Here is a 24,373-nt window from a genome sequence, read left to right as displayed (position 1 = left end):
AAAATAAGCTGACTTTCTTACTTTACACAATTTAATCCATCCTTGTATCTAATGTACATAGAATCTTGATATTTACCATGCTAGTAAACAACAATGTTGTATTTGTCCAGTATCATAAACTATCTATAAACCTCACCGTAAGCTAGCCCGTTATCTACCACCAGTAAAAGACACAATAGAATTACAGACCCCTGGAGTGTATCACATTGAATGTAGCTGCAGAGCTTGTTATGTAGATGAGACAAAACGTCTGATCTCCACCCGCCTAAAAGAACATATCCGTCACACCAAGAACCAAAACACAGATATTTCGGCAGTAGCCAAGCATTCCTACGAAACTAGGCACAGAATATCATTGGACAAGACCAAAATCCTAGCAGCTATCCCTTGGAATCTGGAAAGGAAAATCCGCGAGGCTATCGAAATCAAGAAACATCCGAACAACATAAATTTAGAAGGAGGATATAAAATCAGTAATTCTTGGATGCCTATCATTCATAGTTTAAGACATACAGACCACAACATAAACACACGGGCCGCAACCCCATTACATAACAGCGCGGGCAAGTCCCCACTACCTGGCTGTGACGAATACTTTCCAGAATTCTCACGAGACAGCCAGGGCTTACGTCAGCCAGAAAGGCTAGGATATAAAAGGCCAAGATCAAGGCCACTCTAGTAGTGCAATTTCTGCCTGGGAGACTGATTACCTCGGATCGAGTAGGGGTATTTCAGTCGCCTTGACAAAGAATACTGCAATGTATTCAAAACGTCGGCAAACTGTACGTGATGTGCGTACAAGTACAACACGGTTCAACCCGGAAATTAAATTAAATAATTCTTCACACCGTGGAAGCTTCACTTCTAAGAATAATACAACCTTTCTACTGCCAACATCAGTCACAAACTTGTGCAGTGAACACCATTTCTCAAAATTACTTCAAAACTTTCAAAATCTGAAATTTGTAACTTCGTTTCCACATTTAAAAAAAAAAAAGCAACAACTGAATCCTTCTGCACTTCCGCACTTCCTTCATCCACACCCGTGAATGGTTATCCGCATCCACAAATTGGTTATCCGTGGATAATTTAAATATTTAACTACAGTATATTACACCCAAGGTATTGAAACAAATAGATCTGTTAACATAATACAATAGGCCTTACACCTGGTACCAGAACCCCCGCAGTCACAAGTTTATGAGGGATTTTCTCTTGCAACAACTACCGACATATTGACCTTTGTTCCTTCCTTCCAGTAATTGCTGGCAGGAACCAGTTAGGCTTATGTCAGATTTACAGATTTATGGTTTAAAGGCTCTTTATATATCACTATTCTCCCATATCAGTGTCAAGGGTTGCCTAACCACAAGCAAAAACAAGAGTATCCTTGAGTGAAAATCAATAAACATCATTATTTAGAAATTATTAGCAAAATTATCCGCACTGCCATACAGTTTGTATCCACCGATACATTAACTTCGCAGATATCCCCGGATATCCGCATCCGTGCAGGGCTCTAACAATGTTGCAGGAACAATTATAACAATAATTACATATAATAACAAAATTTATGGTTATGTTGTTCCTGTAATGATATGATGTCTTATAATTCACTTAGGACCTCAGGCAAAGAAGTAAATCTCTAATGTCTGACGGAGAACAAGCACTGACTTGCTGGAGGAAGCAGGCAGGTCATGTAATAATGTAATTTAATGTTATAATTGTTCCTGCAACATTGTCTTTGTATGTTATACATTGTACCAAATTTATAATGTAATTGTTACCACCCACGCATTTGTAATAATTTTCTTCATAGTAATACCTATTATAACTGGAGGATTTGGAAATTGATTAGTCCCTCTAATACTTGGAGCTCCTGATATGGTATCACATAGTCTGCTTAGTTTTGTTTGGCTGAAAATGACCACTACCTGGCTGAAACTAGTCCCAAGACTGATGTAATATCATTTACTTGATATATTGTATTGAAAACATGGACCCTCTTGTCACTTTCTCCTCTAGTCACTATCATTGTCTTACTCCTTTCTACGATTGTTTTCATTCCATAATTTTCAGTAATATCAACATGTTGGGGTGTCCTTGTATTTCATCTCCATTTGCTCCCAGACAACATTACCTTCAGAGCCCTATTCCCATATTTTATCTTTGTATCCTTCACAATTTCATCCATTACTATTATGAATAACAGCAGTTACACCACATTTCCTTGTCATAGTCAAGTTTTATTCCAAAACCACTCTGTCCTCTCAACGTGTGTCTGGACAATGCTGTAAAAAATGTTGTACATTAGTTGCACATATTTTGTCGTTTGTTTTCCAAATCCTTCCTGTTGCATTACTTTCTATAACTTTGTACTCGGTACACTATCGTAAGCCTTTTCTAAATCAAGGAATGTCATAACCATATCTCTTCTATATTCCCAATGTTTTTTCATTAACTGCCTCATACTGAAGATGGGGTTTAGTGTTGATCTTGTAATTGCCCTCATGACTTGTATAAAGTTTTAAAAAATGCTTTTTTTTTTTCAGGTGTAATTTTGTTGTTTTCCTAAGTTGTATGTTAATATTTGTTTATGGACTGTTTTAGGTATATTGTTGTCAATTTAATTTCTCTTTTACATTCCAGGGATGTAATAGTGGTCCATGAGACTGAAGACAAGTTAGCAAAAGACTTGGAAATTGTAAGAAAAAGATTTCAGTCTTTGTACCGTGGTGAAAACGTGTGGATTGGAATTACAGGTAGGCTATATTTTTTATTTTTAGTTTTTCAACTGAAAACTTTTTAAATCTTCTTTTATAGCCACATTCTGACCATTTTCTCAATTTTGGTATTCAAATGAGCTCAAATATTTTGTTTTATTTCTGGCGTAAAATTAGTTAGGCCTATGTATCACTTAAATATCATTTTATGGTACACACTTAGTGTAGGCACTCCAGCATATAACACACAACTTCGCAAAGAAATATATATGAATTTTACCTTAATGTTTTCAAGGTAACAATCTATCAGTACCCATGGTTCCTGCGAAAACTGTCATGGTAACAGTCCATCGTTACAGGCCTTCATTGTTATTATTTTGTTACTAGCTGATGTACCCGTGCTTCGCTATGGGATTCTCAGAAAGACTGACTTAGTGGTTTTCCTAACTGAATTCAACATAGGTAATTACAAAAACGTCAGTAGGAATGTAGCGATTGAAAGCAACGTTATAAAATACTCGATCAAATGAAAAAAACGCACACTTTCTCACTTTCAACGAACAGTACTACGGTGCCGATCTAACAGTCTAAAGTTCCAGAGCAGGAATGACCAGGTCGCAGACTGCCGTGAACACTCCTCTGCCATTATTCCATTAAATATGCACACTGCCCATTCCAGTCAGTGCCTCAGAGTAGGGACTGAATAGCTTGAATGCTATGATGAACCAGTGTGTTACGTACCGGTAGTATCAGAAAATTTATGAACCAGAGGAATGGCCTGCTAAAGAAGAAAGTTATCTAACTCCCCAGCTACTTCCCGCCAATATTCAGGCAGGCTGTTATACTCGGTACGACCGGGCGAGTTGGCCATGTGGTTAGAGCCATGCAGCTGTGAGCTTGCATCCGGGAGAGAGTGGATTCGAACCCCACTGCCGGCAGCCCTGATGTTGGTATTCGGTGGTTTCCCATTTTCACACAAGGTAAGTACATTAATTAAGGCAAAGGTCCCTTCCTACACACCCCTAGACCTTTCCCATCCCATCGTCACCATAAGACCTACCTGTGTCGGTGCAACGTAAAGCAAATTTTAAAAAATACTCGGTACGCAGCAGTAATCCTATCTATCGGAGATGAGTGGAAACAGAAGACACAAAGCACATCACAACAAACATTGGTCAATGTAATGTTATTGTTGATTAATTTTATGAGCTTTCTATACTGTAGGCCTTCACATTCGTTTTCTTTCGGTTTTGTAATATTAGGGCGTCTTATAAAATTATTTATATCGTAGACTGTATTTCCTTATTCTCAGACTTTACACGCCGATTTTCATTAAATTCTGTTTACCCATTTTCTCGTGACTCAGCGCTGATATGGACTTAGTAAAAAAAATCCAAATTCATGAATATCTCTGTGATTATAGGCGGTGCGCTAACAATGTATAAGACATAATTGATCGGAAATTTAATAACTTACTACGTTACTACTACTAACTTACTACATAACTAAAGTTATGTTAGTTATCTAGTATTTATCGATATGACCACTAATAACAAATATTTGAGAATTACATTTTAAGCCTTCTCCTAAACTACCATTTCACTCAGTGTGAATAAAATTATTGATAGCCTAGATTATAGCGACTTATTCTCTGTCTTTGTATACCGATTTCCATTAAGATACAACCACTAATAACATAAATATTTGAGAATTAAATTTTAGGCTTTCCCTAAACTACCATTTTTCTCCCCGTGAATAAAATTATTTATAGCCTAGATTGTAGCGACTTATTCCCCGTCTTTGTATACCGATTTCCATTAAGATACGACCACTAATAACATAAATATTTGAGAATTAAATTTTAGGCATTCCCCTAAACTACCATTTCACTCTACGTGAATACAGTTATTGATAGCTTAGATTATATCGACTTATTACCGCGACTTTGCATACCGATTTTCGTTAAGACATGACCACTAATAACATAAATATTTGAGAATTAAATTTCAGGCATTCCCCTAAACTACCATTTCACTCAGCGTGAATAAAATAATTTATAGCCTAGATTGTAGCTTATAAATCTCATATTTATTCCGTATTGGCTCAGCACAACTAAGGTTAAGTTATGAGTAGTTTCCCACCTTCCAATACTTATCAATTTCTATATAATAGGCTTATAATTACATAATATAAACCATATAATCTCTAGTACATGTTTCGTTCCGATTATGGAACATCTTCAGCTAAAATTTGATAAAATGGCAAGACAATTAAAATACATTGATGTTATGATGATACAAAAGCTAAAAGATATGATAAAATGGCTCGAAGATTAAAACATATAATAATGATGATGAAATAAAGTTCATTCATGTTGGTTAAAAATTCAACAAGTCAGTGTTCAAATGACGAATTAAAAATGGCGATAAGGTTCTTCTTCATGTTGGAGACGTGTACATTTTGTTAATCTTGAAGATAAATTGAAGAAATACAAATAAGAAATACATATAAGAAAATCTTGTATTTCTTCAATTTATCTTCAAGATTAACAAAATGTACACGTCTCCAACATGAAGAAGAACCTTATCGCCGTTTTTAATTCGTCATTTGAACACTGACTTGTTGAATTTTTAACCAACATGAATGAACTTTATTTCATAATCATTATTATATGTTTTAATCTTCGAGTCATTTTATCATATCTTTTAGCTTTTGTATCATCATAACATCAATGTATTTTAATTGTCTTGCCATTTTATCAAATTTTAGCTGAAGATGTTCCATAATCGGAACGAAACATGTACTAGAGATTATATGGTTTATATTATGTAATTAATAAGCCTATTATATAGAAACTGATAAGTATTGGAAGGTGGGAACCTACTCATAACTTAACCTTAGCCTAGATTGTAGCGGTTCATCACCCGACTTCACATACCAGTTTTCATTAAATTCACTTCAGTCATTTTCTTGTGATGCGTGTACATACATACAGACAGACAGACAGACAGACAGACAGACAGACAGACAGACATTATGGAAAAGTAAAAGGTGCATTTCCTTGTTACTGTGGACATGACCAATACAGAAATACCATTCTTTTCAAATTCTGAGCAATGTACAGACAAAACTCTTATTTTATATATATATTTATTTATTTCATTTCGTTATTTACATGCCAGATAGCAGCATTTTGCACAGAATAAGAAGAGCACAGTTTTAACTTGCGTTATAACCAGCAGGAACTGCCAAGTATCCGTATTTATCGATATTTTTAGAGTTTGAAGCGTGTACTCACTGGGGTTCGGTGTCTTGTTTATATCATGGGTGGCGGCAAACATGCGAGCATTTCTCCCAGTTTTGGTTGGTGATACTGATTATGTGGTTCAAATGTAAGCAGTATCATAGCACAGCAGTTTACTTGCTAGTTCATTATTTAAATAGTTTTATCATGTAATTAGGTTCATATTGTTAGTGAAGTGTTAAGATATACAGTAGTCGGATGTAGTTCATTTAGGTTAGGCCTAGTTATTTATCGCATTTAGCTGATGATGATATCACGGAATATCTTGACAATTATTCAAGTTATGATGTTTCTTTGTCCGAATCAGAAAGTGTAGTTTGTAATAATCCAGCACCTTCAGTAAGAAATGTGGTTTTTATTTCTTCAGCGATACATCACTTTACAAAATTGAATCTATCCTTGGATGTAATGCGCATAGAATCTTGATATATACCATGCTAGTAAACAATAATATAACCTTTCTACTCACATCAGATACAAACTTGTGCAGTGAACAGCATTTCTCAAAATTACTTCAAAACTTTCAAAATCTAAAACTTGTAACTTTGTTTCCACATTTTTTTTTTTTTTTAACCTGAATCCTTCTGGTTTAGTGACATGACTCACTTGCAGTGGTAATAAGTGATATATGCTCTATAAATTTACAAACTTCGATGTTGATGTCTCTATTGGTGTGCCTTTCATGTAATTTTAAAACAAGTATGTGCATAGTGGGGTTAATATGGCTGACAGATTTAACACATCCTTCAGCTGAGAGCTTGAAAGTGAAAGGGTTAAAATCCTTATAGAAGAGAGGTGTGTTCATTACAAATGCCAGGGACCCACCCAATCCGCCCAGAAACGTACATTTACTTTTATAATCTAATGAAAGATTTCATGCGCCATTGTCCATTAGCCGGCCAGCTACAAGCACAGCCATTGGCCGACATAACGTCACTCCCAAAATTCCTAACTCACTACTTTCGTTACCAACCTACGCAAAGGGACCATAGTCCCTTCAAGAGGCTTTTAACTAATGCCGCAGTGCATACTGCCTGCACGGCAAGAAACAAAAGTAATTTAGTGGTTGTAATCTTATTCCGAATCCCGAGATGGAATAGCTCCCATGTTTTTCGTTGAACATTTCCGTAAATAATAACAATAATCGTATGGCCTCAGCTACCGTGTGCAGACATTTCAATTTGACGCCATCTGGCTGTCTGCTCGTCAATTTCGACGTTCCGTTTTACTCTAGGCCCCCACTAGGTGGCAGACCGAGTAAACCGAAACTCTCTTGGGCGTCTATGGCTGAGATTTAATGAATTTTGTCGGGTAAACACCAAATGTGTCACCAGAGATCTTTTACATGCCGACATCGTACGGCATGGAGTGTCGAATGGACTTTTTTCCGCCCTTCAAAAATCCGACTACCTCTGCCGGGTTTGAACCCGCTATGTTGGGATCCGGAGGCCGACACTCTACCGCTGATCCACAGAGGCAGCATTTCCGTAACAGGCGGTAACAGTTCACAGCTCGTAAAGATGCTCCTGTCGGCAATCGGGTTAACTGAGCATGGAACAGAAATAAGAGAGCATCACCTGCTGCTGAGCCTCCGTGTGCAATGAGTGGAGTGCCTACACTAGGCTTATGCCCATTTTATTTGAATACATTATACATACTATCATTATATCATAATCAGGATCATTGGATTGAGTACAACCAAGCGAGTTGGCCGTGTGGTTAGGGACACGCAGCTGTGAGCTTGCATTCGGGAGATAGTGGGTTCGAACCCTACTGTCGGCAGCTCTGAAGATGGTTTTCTGTGCTTTACGATGCTAAAAAGAGAAGAATGTTCCACCTTTTCAATACAATAACACTGTTGCACGAATCAATTGTAGCAACATATTTAATTTATTGAGGGACCGGTTTCGACATCTGTCCATGTCATCATCAGCCTACACAAAAATGGCAAGAAGTCAACACAAGAACCTCTACAGGAACTATTTTTAATTCAAGAAAAGTGTTACAATTGTGTTGACTTCTTGCCATTTTTGTGTAGGCTGATGATGACATGGACAGATGTCGAAACCGGTGCCTTAATAAATTAAATATGTTGCTACATTGATTTGTGCAACAGTGTTATTGTATTGAAAAGGTGGAAGATTTTTTCTCTTTTTAGCATTGTAACTATTAGTTCAATACGGACCAGTGATGAAGTTTTTAACTTTAAATTTCTGTGGTTTCCCATTATCACACCATGCAAATCCTGGGGCTGTACCGTAATTAAGGCTGCTTTCTTGCCACTCCTAGCCCTTTCCTATCCCATCGCCACAATAAGACCTATCTGTGTTGCAGCGATGTAAAAGCTACGGTACTTGGATTGCATACAGCTACAAGATATCTCAACTGTGTCTTGTCCCTTACTTTCTCATTCCTAGTGTCGATCTGTCTCAGGTCCTTATTAGTCCATCACTCTCTCAGGTGTTCACATAATCCATCACTCCACGTTTCGCTCTTCAGCTTGATGGTCTCTTCTAGCATGAACAGAATCCATCAGCTTCACAGGCCATCTGTGTGTACCCATTTGTATGACATACCCTGCCAACAGGAGACTGATTTCTCGTGTGGTTATGATAGTTGGAACTATATATATATTTGACCCAGCGAGTTGGCCATGCGTTTAAGGGCGTGCAGCTGTGAGCTTGCATTCGGGACAGTGGATTCGAACCCCACTGTTGGCATCCCTGAAGATGGTTTTCCGTGGTTTCCCATTTTCCCAAAAGGAGAATGCTAGGGCTGTACCTTAATTAAGGCCACGGCCGCTTCCTTTCAACTCAACCCTTTCCTATCCCATCGTCGCCATAAAACCTATCTGTGTTGGTGCAACGTAAAGCCAATTGTAAAATAAAAAAGTTATATATTTGATCCATATTGCGAATGTTCTGTACCTGCTATGCACCTGTTGTCACGATCATGGCCACCGGGCAGGTTCATATCCATTATTTAGTATTCAGTCCACAGGTGTAACTTCAAAGTACCCTATGCGTGTTCTCTGGGTGGTGCTAATAGAGCAATAACAACAATAAGATGCTGCCGTACTGCCCTACAGGACCTCACGGTTATGACAATCGAGAAGTCAAGTTATTCCACTTGAGCAAGCTGGTTTCCAGCATGGTTGAGACTTCGGTGATCGGGTTCTCGCTTTGACTTCCTTCCTTGAAGCAGGATTCAAGAGGAAAATGATAAATCTATCTGTGTTCCTTGATCTCACAACTGCTTATGACACCGTTTGGAAAGAAGGCCTTCTCCTGAAACTCATCAGGAATATACCATGCCTTAAAATGTTCACCCTGATAAAAAAAATATGTTCAGTAACAGATTTTTCCAAATTCATACAGAACATGTCCATAGCAGATTCCATAAACTTAATAATGGCTTGCCACAGGGATCAGTCTTGTCTCCCATTCTCTTCAACTTATAAATCCATGATCTCCCAGAAACTGTATCTCGCAAGTTCAACTATGCAGATGATATCAACCCGTTCCACCTGAATAACAGGGTGGCAAACTATCAACCTACGATCAGGTTCTGAAACCACACCCTGCAGTGTAATACCAACCCAAAATATCTTGGTGTAACTTTAGACAGGTCCTTAACCTATCGATGCCATCTTGAGAAACTGGCTGCTAAGCTAAGACTAGCTGGTACTTCATGGGGTGCAGATGCATGCACACTACGAACAACTGTTCTAGCAATAGTATATTCATCAGCTGAATATTACTCTTCTATATGGCTCAATAGTTCCCACACTAGTCTGGTTGACACCACACAATGAGAATTATATCTGGTACACTGTGCTCTACTCCTATTCAATGGTTACCATTACTGAGCAACATTCAGCCTCCTCACATCAGATGGCAGAGCGCCCTTGTTAGACTGTGGACCAGGATAGCGAAGAACAGTTACCTCCCAATACATCAGGATACAGATGAAAATGCCGTAATGAGACTCAAGTCACGGAAACCTGCCTGGAAAATGGCAAAGGAATTAGTTAATTCACATTTCAAGCCTGATGAAATATGGAAACACGAATGGTCTCACACCATCAGGGATCCAACTACAAAGTTGCCTGGGTTCAACCTTCCTCGCTCCACCTGGACTACACTCATCGGGATACGCTGCGGAGTAGGAAGACGTGCTTCTGCTCTGCATCAGTGGGGCTGGAAAGACTCTCCAGCTTGTGACTGTGGTGCTGAAGTGCGATCCATCCTGCACATTCTGAAGGACTGCCCTCTGCAAGCTTTTGCTGGTACCATCGAGGACATTCACCGAGTGATCCCTGAGGCACTCTCTTGGCTGGAAGAGCTGGACATTCATCTCTAAGATACTGAAAGACCCCAACATTAACCTTTCTAACGTGGAGTTTGTATATATATATATATATATATATTTCATGTATATAGTGTCTTTTTTTTTTTGTGCCTGTTAAGAACTTGTACATAGTCATTTGTCAACTGTAACATCATACGCTAAATAATAATAATAATAATAATAATAATAATAATAATAATAAAAATAATAATTGTTACGGAGATTTCCGTGGTAGTTAGAGGTGAAAGAAGGTGCGGGGGTGAACAGGTCTCAGGCTACGAAATTAAAGTTAATTTAAAATTTAACAAGGTTATATTTTCTTTGTAAAATCAAGAAATAACAAGCATGGCAGGTACAGAGTAGCAAAGCCACTATTCGAGAATATACAATTACAGAGTTACAGGATGAGCTCCGAGAGCCAAGCCCACAATACTTGAACAATTAGCCCAATCTTACGATATACAGAAATTCAACAAAGGGGCAGAAGACCCCAATCATGCCCAGGAGCACTTGCTCCCAATTACACAGAAAAGCCTCCTCGAGGCATACAACACTCAATTTTCGAGAAAGAGCCAGTCGCTCTCAACCTTAAGCCTATCAAAGGCCACACCAAACTCCACCTTCAAGTTGTCCTCTAAGGACATAGACACAGGGGTAAAATACCCAACCTACTGAGGCCTATTAAGTGAGAAAAAGGTTAATTACATGACCTCTAAAATAACGATTTGAGAGGAGGCGATCTGCACTCCTAATACATTTTGTTTAAAACCTAATCTGGCTCTAGGCCGCTAATGCAAGGGCTAATCCCATACTACAGAGGTGACTTTAGAAAAGAACAATTTACATTACATTAAGGAAGAATCGGTTGTGAGAAATAAGTTCACCTCAAAGCAATATGAGTGGGAGCTCGAGAGGGTTAAGCACTCTCTATCCCAATATGTAGCTTTAAAAGAGAATAGATGCTAAGAGTAGTTACATTTTAGGAAAAGGTTACATGGTGGAAACGCTTCGGACCCGCCCCGAGAGTTAAACTGCTGAGCTAGCAAGAAAAGAAGTTATTAAATGGCCATTACCTGGTTGTTGAACTGCTGCCCGAAGAAAGAGGCGCTTCCCGCCCCCTGCTACGTACTTTACACACCAAAAGCTGTTACTGGAGTGGCCCGGCGACCCGAAAATCAGCAGTTTATATACTCTCGCGGAAAGTTCGAGGCGTTTTTGGAATGAGAACACCCGCCCACAAAAACTTTATTGGCTAGGGTAAAGCAAGATATTCAAGTTGGGGGAAGATACATCAGATTGGTCAGAACTTAATTAAAGAAATTCGGGATTGGCTAAATACAAAACAAGGGGAAAGAAAGGGGTATACAGCCAACTTAAACAATAACAGAAAGAAATTTAACAAGAAACAAACTTTTGAAATAAACATTTCTCCAAAAAACAGTTCTTTCACTTCGCACTAGGGTGCACCATTGTAGTTTTTCAGTAGTGTCCTCTAGAAGAGAAAGTTCACACTTCTTACTACAGGTAAAACAAAAATACATCAAAAATGACCCAGTTCAAAAACTCCAAAATTTCGAAGTAGTGACATCTTCTGAGAAACTTGAAAATTAATACCGTAGATAAAGTTCAGATTTCCTCCAGCAGAGGAGTTTCAACTGGCGCAAATTTTAAATAAGCGGCGTGGAAGTGTACCGCCCGGTACAATAATAATAATAATAATAATAATAATAATAATAATAATAATAATAATAATAATAATAATAATAATAATAATAATAATAATAAAAAAATATATATGTATAGGCCAAATAGAGTTGTTTGAATTACAATGAATTAGTACAGGTTCTGCCATCAGTGATGGGTCGTAATATGTCGTGATTCGCTGCCAAATTTATCTTGATTTTTTACTATTGAAAGTTGGCATGTCTGTATCGAGATCGGTAACCACTAGAAATCATGCCAAAAGAAAAATCAGCTAAAAGTACTCTGCTTCAGCAGTTGATATTTGGAGAACCAACCATAAAAATAGAGGAAAAACAAGTATTTTGCAAAGTATGCAATAGTACATATATTGCAGGGTCTTTTTAGTGCACACAAATCCGCTCTCTCACTTTTTATTGTAGTTCAATATTGTGATAATTGAATCATGAGTTAAGAGACACTATCAGTAGTAGTTAAGCTCCCTCTGTGGATCAGCGGTAGAGTGTCGGCCTCCGGATCCCAAGATAGCGGGTTCAAACCCGGCAGAGGTAGTCGGATTTTTGAAGGTCGGAAAAAAGTCCAATCGACACTCCATATCATACGATGTCGGCATGTAAAAGATCTCTGGTGACACATTTGGTGTTTACCCAACAAAATTAATTAAATCTCAGCCATAGACGCCCAAGAGAGTTTCGGTTTACTCGGACTGCCATCTAGTGGGGGCCTAGAGTAAAACGGAACGTCGAAATTGACGAGCAGACAGCCAGATGGCGTCAAATTGAAATGTCTGCACACGGTAGCTGAGGCCATACGATTATTATTATTATTATTATTATTATTATTATTATTATTATTATTTTATCAGTAGTAGTTTAAAAAAAAACAAGTTAAACTGCATAAAATATAAAAGTGTGACTTAAAAAGAAATTAGCCTGAGAAAGGGCGACTGACAGTACTTTCTCTTATCAAGGAGAGCTCAGAGCTAAAATGTTTAGGAGCCACTTTTCTGCATCTATTTTTTATTTCTTTTCAAGCTCCGATGAGCTTGTTTCACCGAGCAAGTTAGCTCTGCAGTTAAGGGTGCTCAGCTGTGTGCTTGTATTCGTGAGATAGTGGGTTCAAACCCCACTGCCGGCAGCCCTGAAGATGGTTTTCAATAGTTTCCCATTTTCACATCAGGTAAATGCTGGGGCTGTACCTTTATTATGGCCATGCCCACTTCCTTCCCATTTCCAACCCTTTCCTCTCCCATCGTTGCCATAAGACCTATCTGTGTCGGTGCAGCGTAAAACCAATTGTAAAAAAAAAGAAAACTGCTCATTTCTGCTTCCCCACTTCATCATAAGGACAGGCTTCAACATTCCTGTCTTTCTGCCTGATACAGTGTGTACCAAAACAAACTTCTGATGCAAGTGTAATGGTCTAGTATAACTTGGAAACAATTCTCTAACCCATGGGTAATTAATGGAAATATAGAGCTCAATGATGATGATGATGATTATTATTATTATTATTTTTTTTTTTTTGCTAGGGGCTTTACGTCGCACCGACACAGATAGGTCTTATGGCGACGACGATGGGATAGGAAAGGCTTAGGAGTTGGAAGGAAGTGGCCGTGGCCTTAATTAAGGTACAGCCCCAGCATTTGCCTGGAGTGAAAGTGGGAAACCATGGAAAACCAGATCATTATTATGACGACTTGTGAGGTGTGACTATGAAGTTGTTTGCATCTATTAGTAGTATTATTATTCACGTAGCTGTATACAGACTTTATTTGGTATAAATTGTGATCGTATTATCTGTGAGGTTATTTTATGAAACATCTGCTGTATGTATATTAATATGAGTTTATTTAATGTAAGAACAAGTAATTAATAGTATATAATTTATTATTACCTGTATATATGATGTATATAAATCCAATGCAGTGTTGTGCAACACCTGGTAATAGTCCAGAAGAACGTATCTTTGGCACTAGAGAGTTACAGAAAAATCCATTCATTGTAAATAGATTATTGGAGACTCTCGAAATTATTAGAAAACATGTTGTCTCATATTCTTCTAGAAGTCTGGCCAGGCAACGTATATGAAGAAGCAGTCTTGGGAGTTGAGTGGAGTTGTTTAACGAGACTTGTTAGTGAAGTCGTTAGCTGAGTGTTTGAACTTTGTTGGGTTGATAGTTGGTTGACATGCAAGTGTTGCAGTAGTCTTCTTCTTCTTCATCTTCATAGCAGTGTTTTGTTCAAGAGGGCAGTTATTAGTGTGTGTATAAATTGTAAATAAAACTGTACACAATTGACAGCATTACGTGTGTGCGTCTTTGTAGTTACAACACTTTAGAAGGTGATACCCAGGATCAAAACAAGAAAAAAAATCTCTACAGACTTCAGTGCGTTGGTACAGGCGTTGCACATCCACTAGCATACTGACTTTTTTGTCATCAGTTTTGTTTACTGACAAGGCCACCTTTGGAAGAGATGGCAGTATATGAGGTCTGTTCGAAAAGAAACTGAACTTTTGAAATAGCACGCCAACCAGCAGAGGGAGTGTGCTGTGGGTACTGAGCGCACGTTAATCAACATAAGATTTACATGAAAGAAAACAACTGACCTCTGACTGCAATTCACTGGTGTTCTGCAAAGATGTGACTTACCACTCACACTGGAGTACAGGTAGCATCACACTGTGTTTACCAAGTAGTTTTCCTTGTTGCCTGTGGTAATCAATTATCAGATGCATAATTTAATGTTCCTGCCCTGTTACCAATGATTGCTAAGTTGTTCAAGGAGGGGACTTTTACCTTCTTCCCTCAGTTTTGTGAGGCAAATCTGTCTCAAAACCAGGAATATAACTTCAGCCAACTGGGTGGGAATGTCCTTTGCAGACTGCTTGATCTGGTGGTGCCTGGGATATACCTGACATTCATGTCATGTAGTTGCCTTTTTGTATCCTTCTCTGGCACTAACACTGTCAAAAATTTCAGCTATTTAGGAGTAATTCTACAGATGTTGGGAATCACTTTCACAAATCATGTGAGAAACTGAGTGACTGCTGCACTAATAGCTATTAACAGTATACAGCATGTACGTAGGCTATCCTTAGTCACTGCCACAAAGTTTTGTGTCTCAAAATTGATTCCTGTTTTAATGTATGGTATGGAAAACATTTCACTAAAAATAATCTGAAGGAAATAGAACAGGTTAAATTTACCTTATTAAAGAGAGTGCTCTTTGTCTCAAAATTCATTGGTAATGAACAGTTTCTTATCGAGCATCTAAAACTACATTTGGTACTACCGTATACTGGTCCCTGTCAGGAACGGAGCTTCAGTTAAAGAAGAAGGAAATATGGACTGACTTTCTTGTAACAGAAGCAATGCTCTCACCTAACCGGAAGAGAGCCGATTACAATCTACATCACACTGTGACGTGCTTTTTGTAATCCATGGTTTCCATTTTCGTGTATGCGGAAGGAAAGAGTTTCACGTCCCTAATGAAGCATTATGTGTGTGTGAATTGTGTGACAAGCCCTATAGTCACTGTCATGTATCTTATTATAAGAAAAGACAAATATTTCTCACACAGTTTTGCACTGATTAGCTATTTGTGTGACATTGTATATATTCGTATTATTATTGTATGGCAGTTAGCTGCAATAAATATTATTATTTTAACATTTTTCTTGTTGAAGTGATCAGAAATGATTTTGTTCTTTTCTCCAGGTCCTTTCATGATAGGTGCACCAGCAGCTCCCTGTGTATGGGTCAAACTCCAGAACATGGCATTTGGGTATTACTGGTTCCAGATAAAACAGGTGAAGTTCTGTGATAATCGGGAGGTGTGTCTGAGGCTGAAATGTGTAAGGTAAGTGAACATTTATTTGCTAGAATTCTCCCACCTCTCTGCCATTTTGTAACAAAGCTCCTTAGGCCTTCCGCACTTGGAGGTTCATTTTTTAATGTGGAAGCCATACTTTTCATTGTTGACTCAGTTAAAGTATCATCCATCTGTCTCTGAACACATCGATAAGATATTCCCTGAAACGTATTCTCCAAGTCTTGATTATTCAGCTCATTCTCAGGCGAGGGCCTGAACGGTTTTAGGTGTAAGTCCTTCCACGTGTGCCATTGTATTGTCATTAATGGAGAAATATTTTGTTGTGGTTGAATATTCCTGGAACGGAAACGACGGCTATTAGCAACGTTAAAAGTAGGCAAGGTTGAAGCATCTTATAGTTACAAGTAAAATTGAATTACCGTATTTACTCGTGTATTAGACCCCTTGGCTTTTTGAGACAAAGAAAATGAAAAAAATAAATCTTGCACACAAGACCTCCCCAACGTAATTCGTCAGAGAAGAACAACGATTCCGCTTCCAAGCGGCTACAAGACTTATGCAGCTCTGATGACATCACACAAATTTGTGAATAGTTTCGTCCGTACGACCCACGTGAACGAAAACACGCGTCGAAGTCATGCGACACATCTGTGTTTCGTAGTTAAGAAGCTCTGTAGCATAGGCCTCATGCAGCTCTGATGAAATCTCACAAATAGGTGAATAGTTTTGGGTCTGACCCGTGCATTGCAAGCACACATCAGTCACATGTATATGCCTGTTTTGTACTTAAGAATGTCTGCCAGCGTAATGGTTAGCACAATTAGCTGCTGCTCTCGGGAGCCTGAGTTTGATTCCTGGTACGGCATTGCCCAAAATTTATGAATGGCAGGAAGATTGATTTGCGGTAAAAATGGTACATGCAACTCCCTTCCACTGGGGGCCTGTCTACAAAAGAGCTGCACCACCTCGGGATGAGGAAACAAGTTTACTTTAGTTCACTTTATGGTTGTTGCTAGGCCTGTTAATATAGGCAGACAAGATCATTAACAAAGTGATCGTTGAATATCTCGTGACTCGGGCCAGTATAGGGTTTTCTGGGAGAGAAGTAGGTTTAAAACATGATAAAAACAATTCAGTCACAATTGTTTTACTCGCCAGCATACCTAACAAATAATGATAATAATGATTTTTGATGTCTCCACTTACTTTCAACGATTTTTGGAGACGCCAAATGAAACATACTAGGGTATGCGTTAATAAAAAATGGGAGACAACGAACGTACGAAATGAAACATTATGATAATAAAACGCATTACCGTCACGCCTGTAGGTATCCATGAATGTGGCAAACTTTCCTGTTATTTATTTTTATTCTTTCCGTCATGGAACTAACTTTTGGCACTATCCAGGTGATACCATGCCTAACCTAAACAACATGGTCTCTCTTATCTCATTTACAGCTGTTTAGGTAAATCCTGATGTGATAAATGTAGAGAACAAGCATAAAATATACTTAAAAATAAGTGTCTGGCTTTTCAGCAGCCGCATTTATCATAATAATTCTTCCAGTCACTATGTATTACATTCTGAAATAGTTATCAGCTGGTGATTTGGGATGCTTTCAACAAGACGGCTTTATTCAGAAGAAGTGACTTCTGCTACACATACACCAGCTGGGAATATCAGAAACCATCTCCAGAAATCATATGGGAATAGTTTCACACAGTTTGGACTCTCTACAGTCTGGAACGAAACTATTTTTTAAAGGTTCAAAAAGATGGGACCTCGAATGCTCTTGGTTTTGATTGCAGTGCATGACCGACGAGATGGCAGTGGAGATGACGTCACTTGGAATAATGACACACCGGTAGCAAGGAAGTTAGTGGCGCAAGACAATAATACGATACCCTTATCTCTTTTCTCTACGGGGTCGAGTATGATGTGAGACGAATCTTCATAGCAAATTTTTGCAACCGTAGGTCCTGATGTTAACCTCATTGGAGAAATTAATGAGTTGAAACGAATGACGTGATATGAACAACTAAAATGGATTATATTTACTTTATATGTGGGCCTAAAACTTGTGTTCACCATTTATTGACTTTTTACATTTAGAAATACTGCCTTCCAACAAAAATAGCCAGTATAACTCAAATACATTCATAGTTTTGTTAAAGAACAGTGTAGAATGTTTACATGTACAATTTATAGCTCTTTATAGCCTAGAAGTCATGTGTTCACTGCACAAAATTTCAGGTTATTGCATATTGGACCCCCCTTTACTTTTTTTGGTTGTAAAACTGGAGAAAAAATGGGCCCAATACGTGAGTAAATACGGTAATATTCGACACATCTGACTATTTAAGTCCTTGTCTGCCCAAGAGTGGTTAGGCTCGATACGTGTGTTACCGGAACTATCACATGTGTTTAACATCTTTATCTTCATTTAACAGAGCCAAACATTTGTGCTCCAGCATTTTAAGAACATTCTGCAATTTTTATCATGTATTTTAACTGACATATTCGGTAACCCGAATCGTATTTTAATGTGTATTTGTCTTTGTCTATTTTATTATTTTGGCTGATGATGTTCACCAAGAAGTATGAAACATGTCCCGACATTTGTTAATTGCTAATTAAACAAAACAAAAATTTACTGTACTTTGACTGTACCTTAAAAAAAAAAAAAAAAATTAACCACCCCTGCAAGAATTTCTCTTTTGCGAACTTCTGTGAATAGAACAGTAATGTGGCTTGTTTACACCTCCCCTTCTTAGAACTTGTACCATAATTTCTTGCCCAATTGTAGCCTCTGAAAGCACAAACATTTCATCAGGTGTCCGTCAGTCTCCTAACCATGGCTCTGGACGTAGTAAAGGCTAATCAAGTCACATATCATTCAAAGATTTTTAAGATTCGGTGAACTCTTGTTAAGAGGATGTTTACACAAAGCTTTAAGATAATTGGTGCTATATTTTTAGAAAAGAGGACTTTTAGGTTAATGCTACAAGTTAATGTTCACGGCTCATGTTTTTAATCAAGTCATTCCTCTTGTCATTTATAAGATTAGTGTACACTTTTATGCATTGTTTTTGTAACCTTAAGTTGTTTTTGTATGTTTTTGAATTTTGTGGCTGAAGATGATGCATCGAAATGGGTCCCATTAATTATAAAATGTTATAATTCATCTTATAACATTGTATTGTATTGTATTGAATAGGTGGACCCCACTATATTGTTCCCGCTAGATTCTCGGTTCAATTTGGATTTAATACAAAGTTTTCAAACTTCAATGAGTAAAGCCTAATGACAGCAATGTTATTTCTGGGTTAATTGAAAGTCTTTTAGACAGTAATTCGGAGGACAGTGATGGCGATTACAATAATATTGAAGAAGAGATTTTTCATGAAAAATCTGATATGAGTGACTGTGGAATCGTACCTAACGCTCCACGTGCTAAAGCAAAACATAGTGACTTGGTGTGGGTTAGTAATAGTGATAATCAACCAATTATTCATCACTTTACAGTCTTTCCAGTGGTGTCAGGAGAACTGAGAGAAAATATTTAAATGTTTCTATATCAGAGTTGTCTGTTTTAGAGTTTAAGGACCCGTTGCTTTCCCATATTGTGTGGGAAATAAATATTTACGCTACAGAAAAATTATCGGAATCATATAAGAAATAAAGAATAGACAGTGACAAGTGGTTTTGACACTGATGAGGATGAAATTAAGGCCTGTTTTGCCCTCTGCATTCTGATATCTCAGGTTCGGAAGCCTCGCATCCTATAATATTGGAGCAAGGATAAATGAATTGAGACCTCAAAAAGTGTGAAGTGCCTCTACATATACCCAAATGCTTTGAGATTTTCATACAAAATCTTCGTTTTGATACCATTTTTGATGAGTAAAATTATTTTGAATGCTTCACTGAAATTTCTGCATGAAAATTCTGGTTGCTGTTCGATTTATTTCAGAGTGGTGCACAGTAGTTCTGACCGAGTGGCTTACTAGTGTTGACGGCGATTTAAAATGATTTCTAAGCAAGTGCACGGGATCATTAAACCTGAAGCGGACGGGCTGAGTAGCTCAGATGGTTGAGGCGCTGACCTTCTGATCCCAACTTGACAGGTTCGATCCTTACTCACTCCGGTGGTATTTGAAGGTGCTCAAATACGTCAGCCTCGTGTCGGTAGATTTAGTGGCATGTAAAAGAACTCATGTGGGACTAAATTCTGGCACCTCGGCATCTCCGAAAACCGTAAAAGTAGTTAATGGGACATAAAGCCAATAACTTTATTATTATTATTATTATTATTATTATTATTATTATTAATAATAATAATAATAATAATAATAATAATAATAATAATAAACCCAAAGCAATTAAGTTAATATTATGTAGGTTTAGGATTCATATTTACTGGGCTGCTGCTTATTCTTTTGTTATGGCCACTGTAGGACCACGGGCAGCTTTGTCATGGTTTGGGTTTTTTTCTTCTCCTCCTCCCAGAACCTCTTCATCCTCTCTCTCCTCCTCTCCTGTTCTGTTGTTTCCCATACTCTTCTAGTCATTTAGTGGGTTCACAGTTAACATTTAATTTTGTGTCATTATCTAGAGAACCAGCCAGCTTTACATGGTGTGCTTTTGAGTGTTGAGGGGGCATAATCTATATACCGTATTTCTCCAAATCCAAGATGACATTTTTTTTCTCAGAATCTCATGTGAAAATTCAAGTGTCTTCTTGCATTTGCGACCTAAAAGTAATGAACACCATTGGCAGCTACCACGGCAACCACGCTTTTTCCCACACTCGCGCGCACAAAACTTGTTGACCATCAACATCCACGTCTTTATATATATATAATTTTTTTTTTTTTTTTAATTTGCTCTATATTGCTCCGACACAGATAGGTCTTGTGGCGACAGTGGGAAAGAAGTGGGAAGGAAGCGGCCATGGCCTTAATTAAGGTACAGCCCCAGCATTTGCCTGGTGTGAAAATGGAAAACCATCCTCACGTCTGCTGACAGTGGGGTTCGAACCCACTATCTCCCAGATACAAGCTCACAGCTGCGTGGCCCTAACCAAAGGGCCAACTCGCCTGGTGCACGTCTTTGTTAGGTCTATATATTGCTACCTGCCACAACCAGTTGTACAGTGCATCCTTGTAGCGTCACTTGTTCTCGGAAAATAGTGAAAAGAGGACATTTTACAGGGACATTGTTTTATCTATTCAGGGGATTGCTACTCTGCTGGTTGCTTGCGCTGCAAACCTGTCTCCTGCCAAGCAATTTGCCATCATTCGGCCAGCGCTCACCCGGCGCCGAGTCATAGAATGTTTTCACTTAAGATTTCCTCTACTTTATGAAGGTGTTATGTATATACACAAGCTAACGTAATGAAAATGGCAGTGGAACAACACAGTGAACAGTAGACACGTGAACACTTGACTAAACTGAACCTTATACTGATAAAGAGCTCTCAGCAGACTGCAGACAAGGTGAACTTAGGGCGCCGAAAAGTACATCATGGCAAAGTGGTTGGCGGCAGACAGGTTCGCAGCACAAGCGACCAGGCGAGCAACGATTCCCTGAATAGATTTAAAAATGTCCCTGTATTAGCCTCCACAAAAACATTTCTCAAATCCGCAGAATGGCATCAAAATATACGAGCCTTCAAATTCTTAGCAAGCTCATGGCTTACTCAGTGAGCAGTGTTAACAATTTTACAGACAGCAAGAATATTTTTGTGATAGATCATCGTATTGTAAAGACATGTAGAACAGGTACTCTTGGCAAATTTTCTACTTGTTCTCCTTGATATTACGATGCCATTTTAAGTTAATGGTTATTAAACATACAGAAATAAAGAATAATTGCGCAGCCGCAAGAGAATACAACATAACTAAAGCCAGTGTTCGGCGTTGACATGAGGACAAAAAATAGTCTAAAAATGCATATGATTTCACAAGTCACTTTTAAAGCCTGATTTAATTTTTTCAAGAAAATACTGGGGGTTGTCTTGGAATCGGAGAAATACAGTATTTATGTACCCGATGAAAAAATTGTGAATATTATCTACAAGAGCACATTGTAAGACACACATATTTGCGGGTCCCTTTAATTTAACCACTTTAATCCTTGCTTATTATTCACTCACTCACTCACTCACTCACTCACTCAGGCTATGAAGCCTGCTATTCTGTCCAACCATACATACACCTACATAGAGATTTAAATATACACTAAATAAATTATCTACAATTTAATATCTTAAGGTATCAATTAAATGTTTTAATCAACCTAATAACTTAGCTATGATCTAATCCTATGTATGTTATGAATAATTATTATTTATTAACCAGGTTTGACAGAGTTTCTTAAAGTGGAGGTGGTTTGACACGCTCCTAATTTCAGCAGGTAGGGAATTTCAAATTAGACTGGCGGCTTCTACAAATGATTACTGTAGCCAGTTGAGCGGTGAATGGGAATGCTTAGTACTGAGGTGGATGATGATCTGGTAGGAATACTAGAAGGTGATGCTAGGTAATGGAATTGTGTGGCAAGGTATTCAGGAGTGTTAAGGTGCATTATATGATGTGTAACAGAGAAACAGTGTGTAAATTTCATTGTTCTCTTAAGCAGAGCCATGAAAGTCTTATCAACTGCAAGAGAAATATGGTTAAACCTTGGTATATCTGAAATAAATGAAACACATGCGTTATGTACCTTTTGGAGCTTGAGGGAAAGTGAGGTGTTCAGGTTACTGTATACTACGTCACAGTAGTCCAGTATTGGCATTACCATACTTTGGGTAAGCAGTTTTCTTACATTTTGTGGGAGTAGATCTCCGAGTTTCTTAAGAGAATGTAAGGAATAAAACACACTCTGACATATACCTATAACATGATTGTTCCAACTAAGGTTTTTGTCCATTATCATCCCTAAGTTTTTAACTGAGATGCCTCTTAATGTTTCTGAGTGGGTATGAACGTCTGTGAGATATGAGTGAGTTTTTTGTGTAGCTAAAAGAATACACTGCAATTTTTGAGCATTGATGTTTAGTGCATGGTCATCGGTCCACTTACATATTCTGTGTGTTCTTTCTTCCCATCAGGCCTATCAATCTTGAGGCACTGGGCACTGGGCCTAGTGTTTCACAGCCAGATTTTCCAGCATCACCGACTCCAGAGCCGTCGGAAGAGCAATGTCCTTCGGCTGCTCCATCAACATCTTCTGAAGAGAATGTTAGTCCAACCAGTTCCTTTTTTAACAGCCTAAAGAACACAAGAGTAGACCACACAATATTTAATGTGCTGAGTAGCCTCACTTCACTCATGACACTTCATAATGCTAAAGAAGTCACCAGTTTCACCGCAGTTCTGCTCATTACCTGCCTCACAGGTGCCTGCAGCATGATCAAGTTCTTGGGCGACTTCACTATTAAGTTTATGAGAGAAATGTCTGTCCTCATACATGCCATAACACCTTTTCTTTTAGCTATTGTAGATTTTTTTACAAAATGTGTTGGTGGATTCTATATATTGATTGCTATGTTGTGGCGAGGAACCCCAGTCAATTTTCCTAAACAAGATCACTTTGCAAATCGTCCGCCAATGTTGACGTATGGTGCCAGCCCTCCGAGGGGAGCACGGTACCGCCCAGTGCCTCCAATGAACAAGAACGGTCGGTGGCACTGAACGTCAGTTGAAGTGAGTAATGTTGTTACCGTCTTCCTCTCTCCGAGCGGGAGTGCCTGCTTTTGCTGTGTCGTCTTTGTTGTTCTGTTCAGTATTTCGATCTCGGTCTTACTAGGTGTGATTTATCAGCCATCCTGTATGACACTGTCTGCTCGAGGACAGTGGTGGGTTTAAAACCACAAATAATACTATATTTTTAATATATAAAATATATGCTATTTTTTAGTTTCCTATAACAGAGGAGCTCCAGTTAGCACAGACATTTTGTACATCTCTCTTTAATCCTTTTGCGCTCAGCCTATCTGCAGGATTCTGCTCGAAGAATCTCAGACTATTATTTGTGATTTTTCAACCGAAATATAAAAGAACGTGTAAATAATGATGAAAAAAAAAAAAAAAAATCTTGCTAAGACGTAAAACTATGAGCACTTCTGAACTAGAAAGAAAGACATAATATGGAGAAAAAAAATACTAAAGACTATAATACCAAATTTTGAAGAAGAAATTAATAAATATTTCTTTTCATGATAGAAATATCTCACACTCTTTGATCTCACTTCTGGTTGTTAAACCTGAAAGAAAGAAAGAAAGAAAGAAAGAACATTGAATTCTGAATAATTTGATCATCATCATCATCATCATCATCATCATCATCATCTTACGGTTTCAGTTTACCGGGTACTGTTGGCAAGCCTCTTCCACTCTGTATTACTGAGATACGTTCTGTTGTTAATGACATCCTCCAGCGTCCTTCCGCGA

General features: G+C 38.2%; 1 protein-coding gene across 1 annotated transcript in view; it reads left to right on the top strand.

Moving 5' to 3' along the window:
* Positions 1–24,165, top strand: part of LOC136884659 (uncharacterized) — a 36,654-nt gene extending 12,489 nt beyond the window's left edge. Inside the window, exons 3-5 of the mRNA XM_068230092.1 lie at positions 2,650–2,762; positions 15,800–15,941; positions 23,032–24,165. Of these exons, the coding sequence (XP_068086193.1) occupies positions 2,650–2,762; positions 15,800–15,941; positions 23,032–23,614 (838 nt within the window). The 3' untranslated portion in view covers positions 23,615–24,165. The remainder of the gene's footprint in view (positions 1–2,649; positions 2,763–15,799; positions 15,942–23,031) is intronic.
* The last annotated feature ends 208 nt before the right edge of the window (positions 24,166–24,373 follow it).

The sequence above is a fragment of the Anabrus simplex genome, chromosome 13 (genome assembly GCF_040414725.1).
Source record: "Anabrus simplex isolate iqAnaSimp1 chromosome 13, ASM4041472v1, whole genome shotgun sequence".
NCBI classification, from domain to species: Eukaryota; Metazoa; Arthropoda; class Insecta; order Orthoptera; family Tettigoniidae; genus Anabrus; species Anabrus simplex.
The sequence above is the reverse complement of the archived record's forward strand: the minus strand, read 5'-3'. Positions and strand labels throughout refer to the sequence as shown.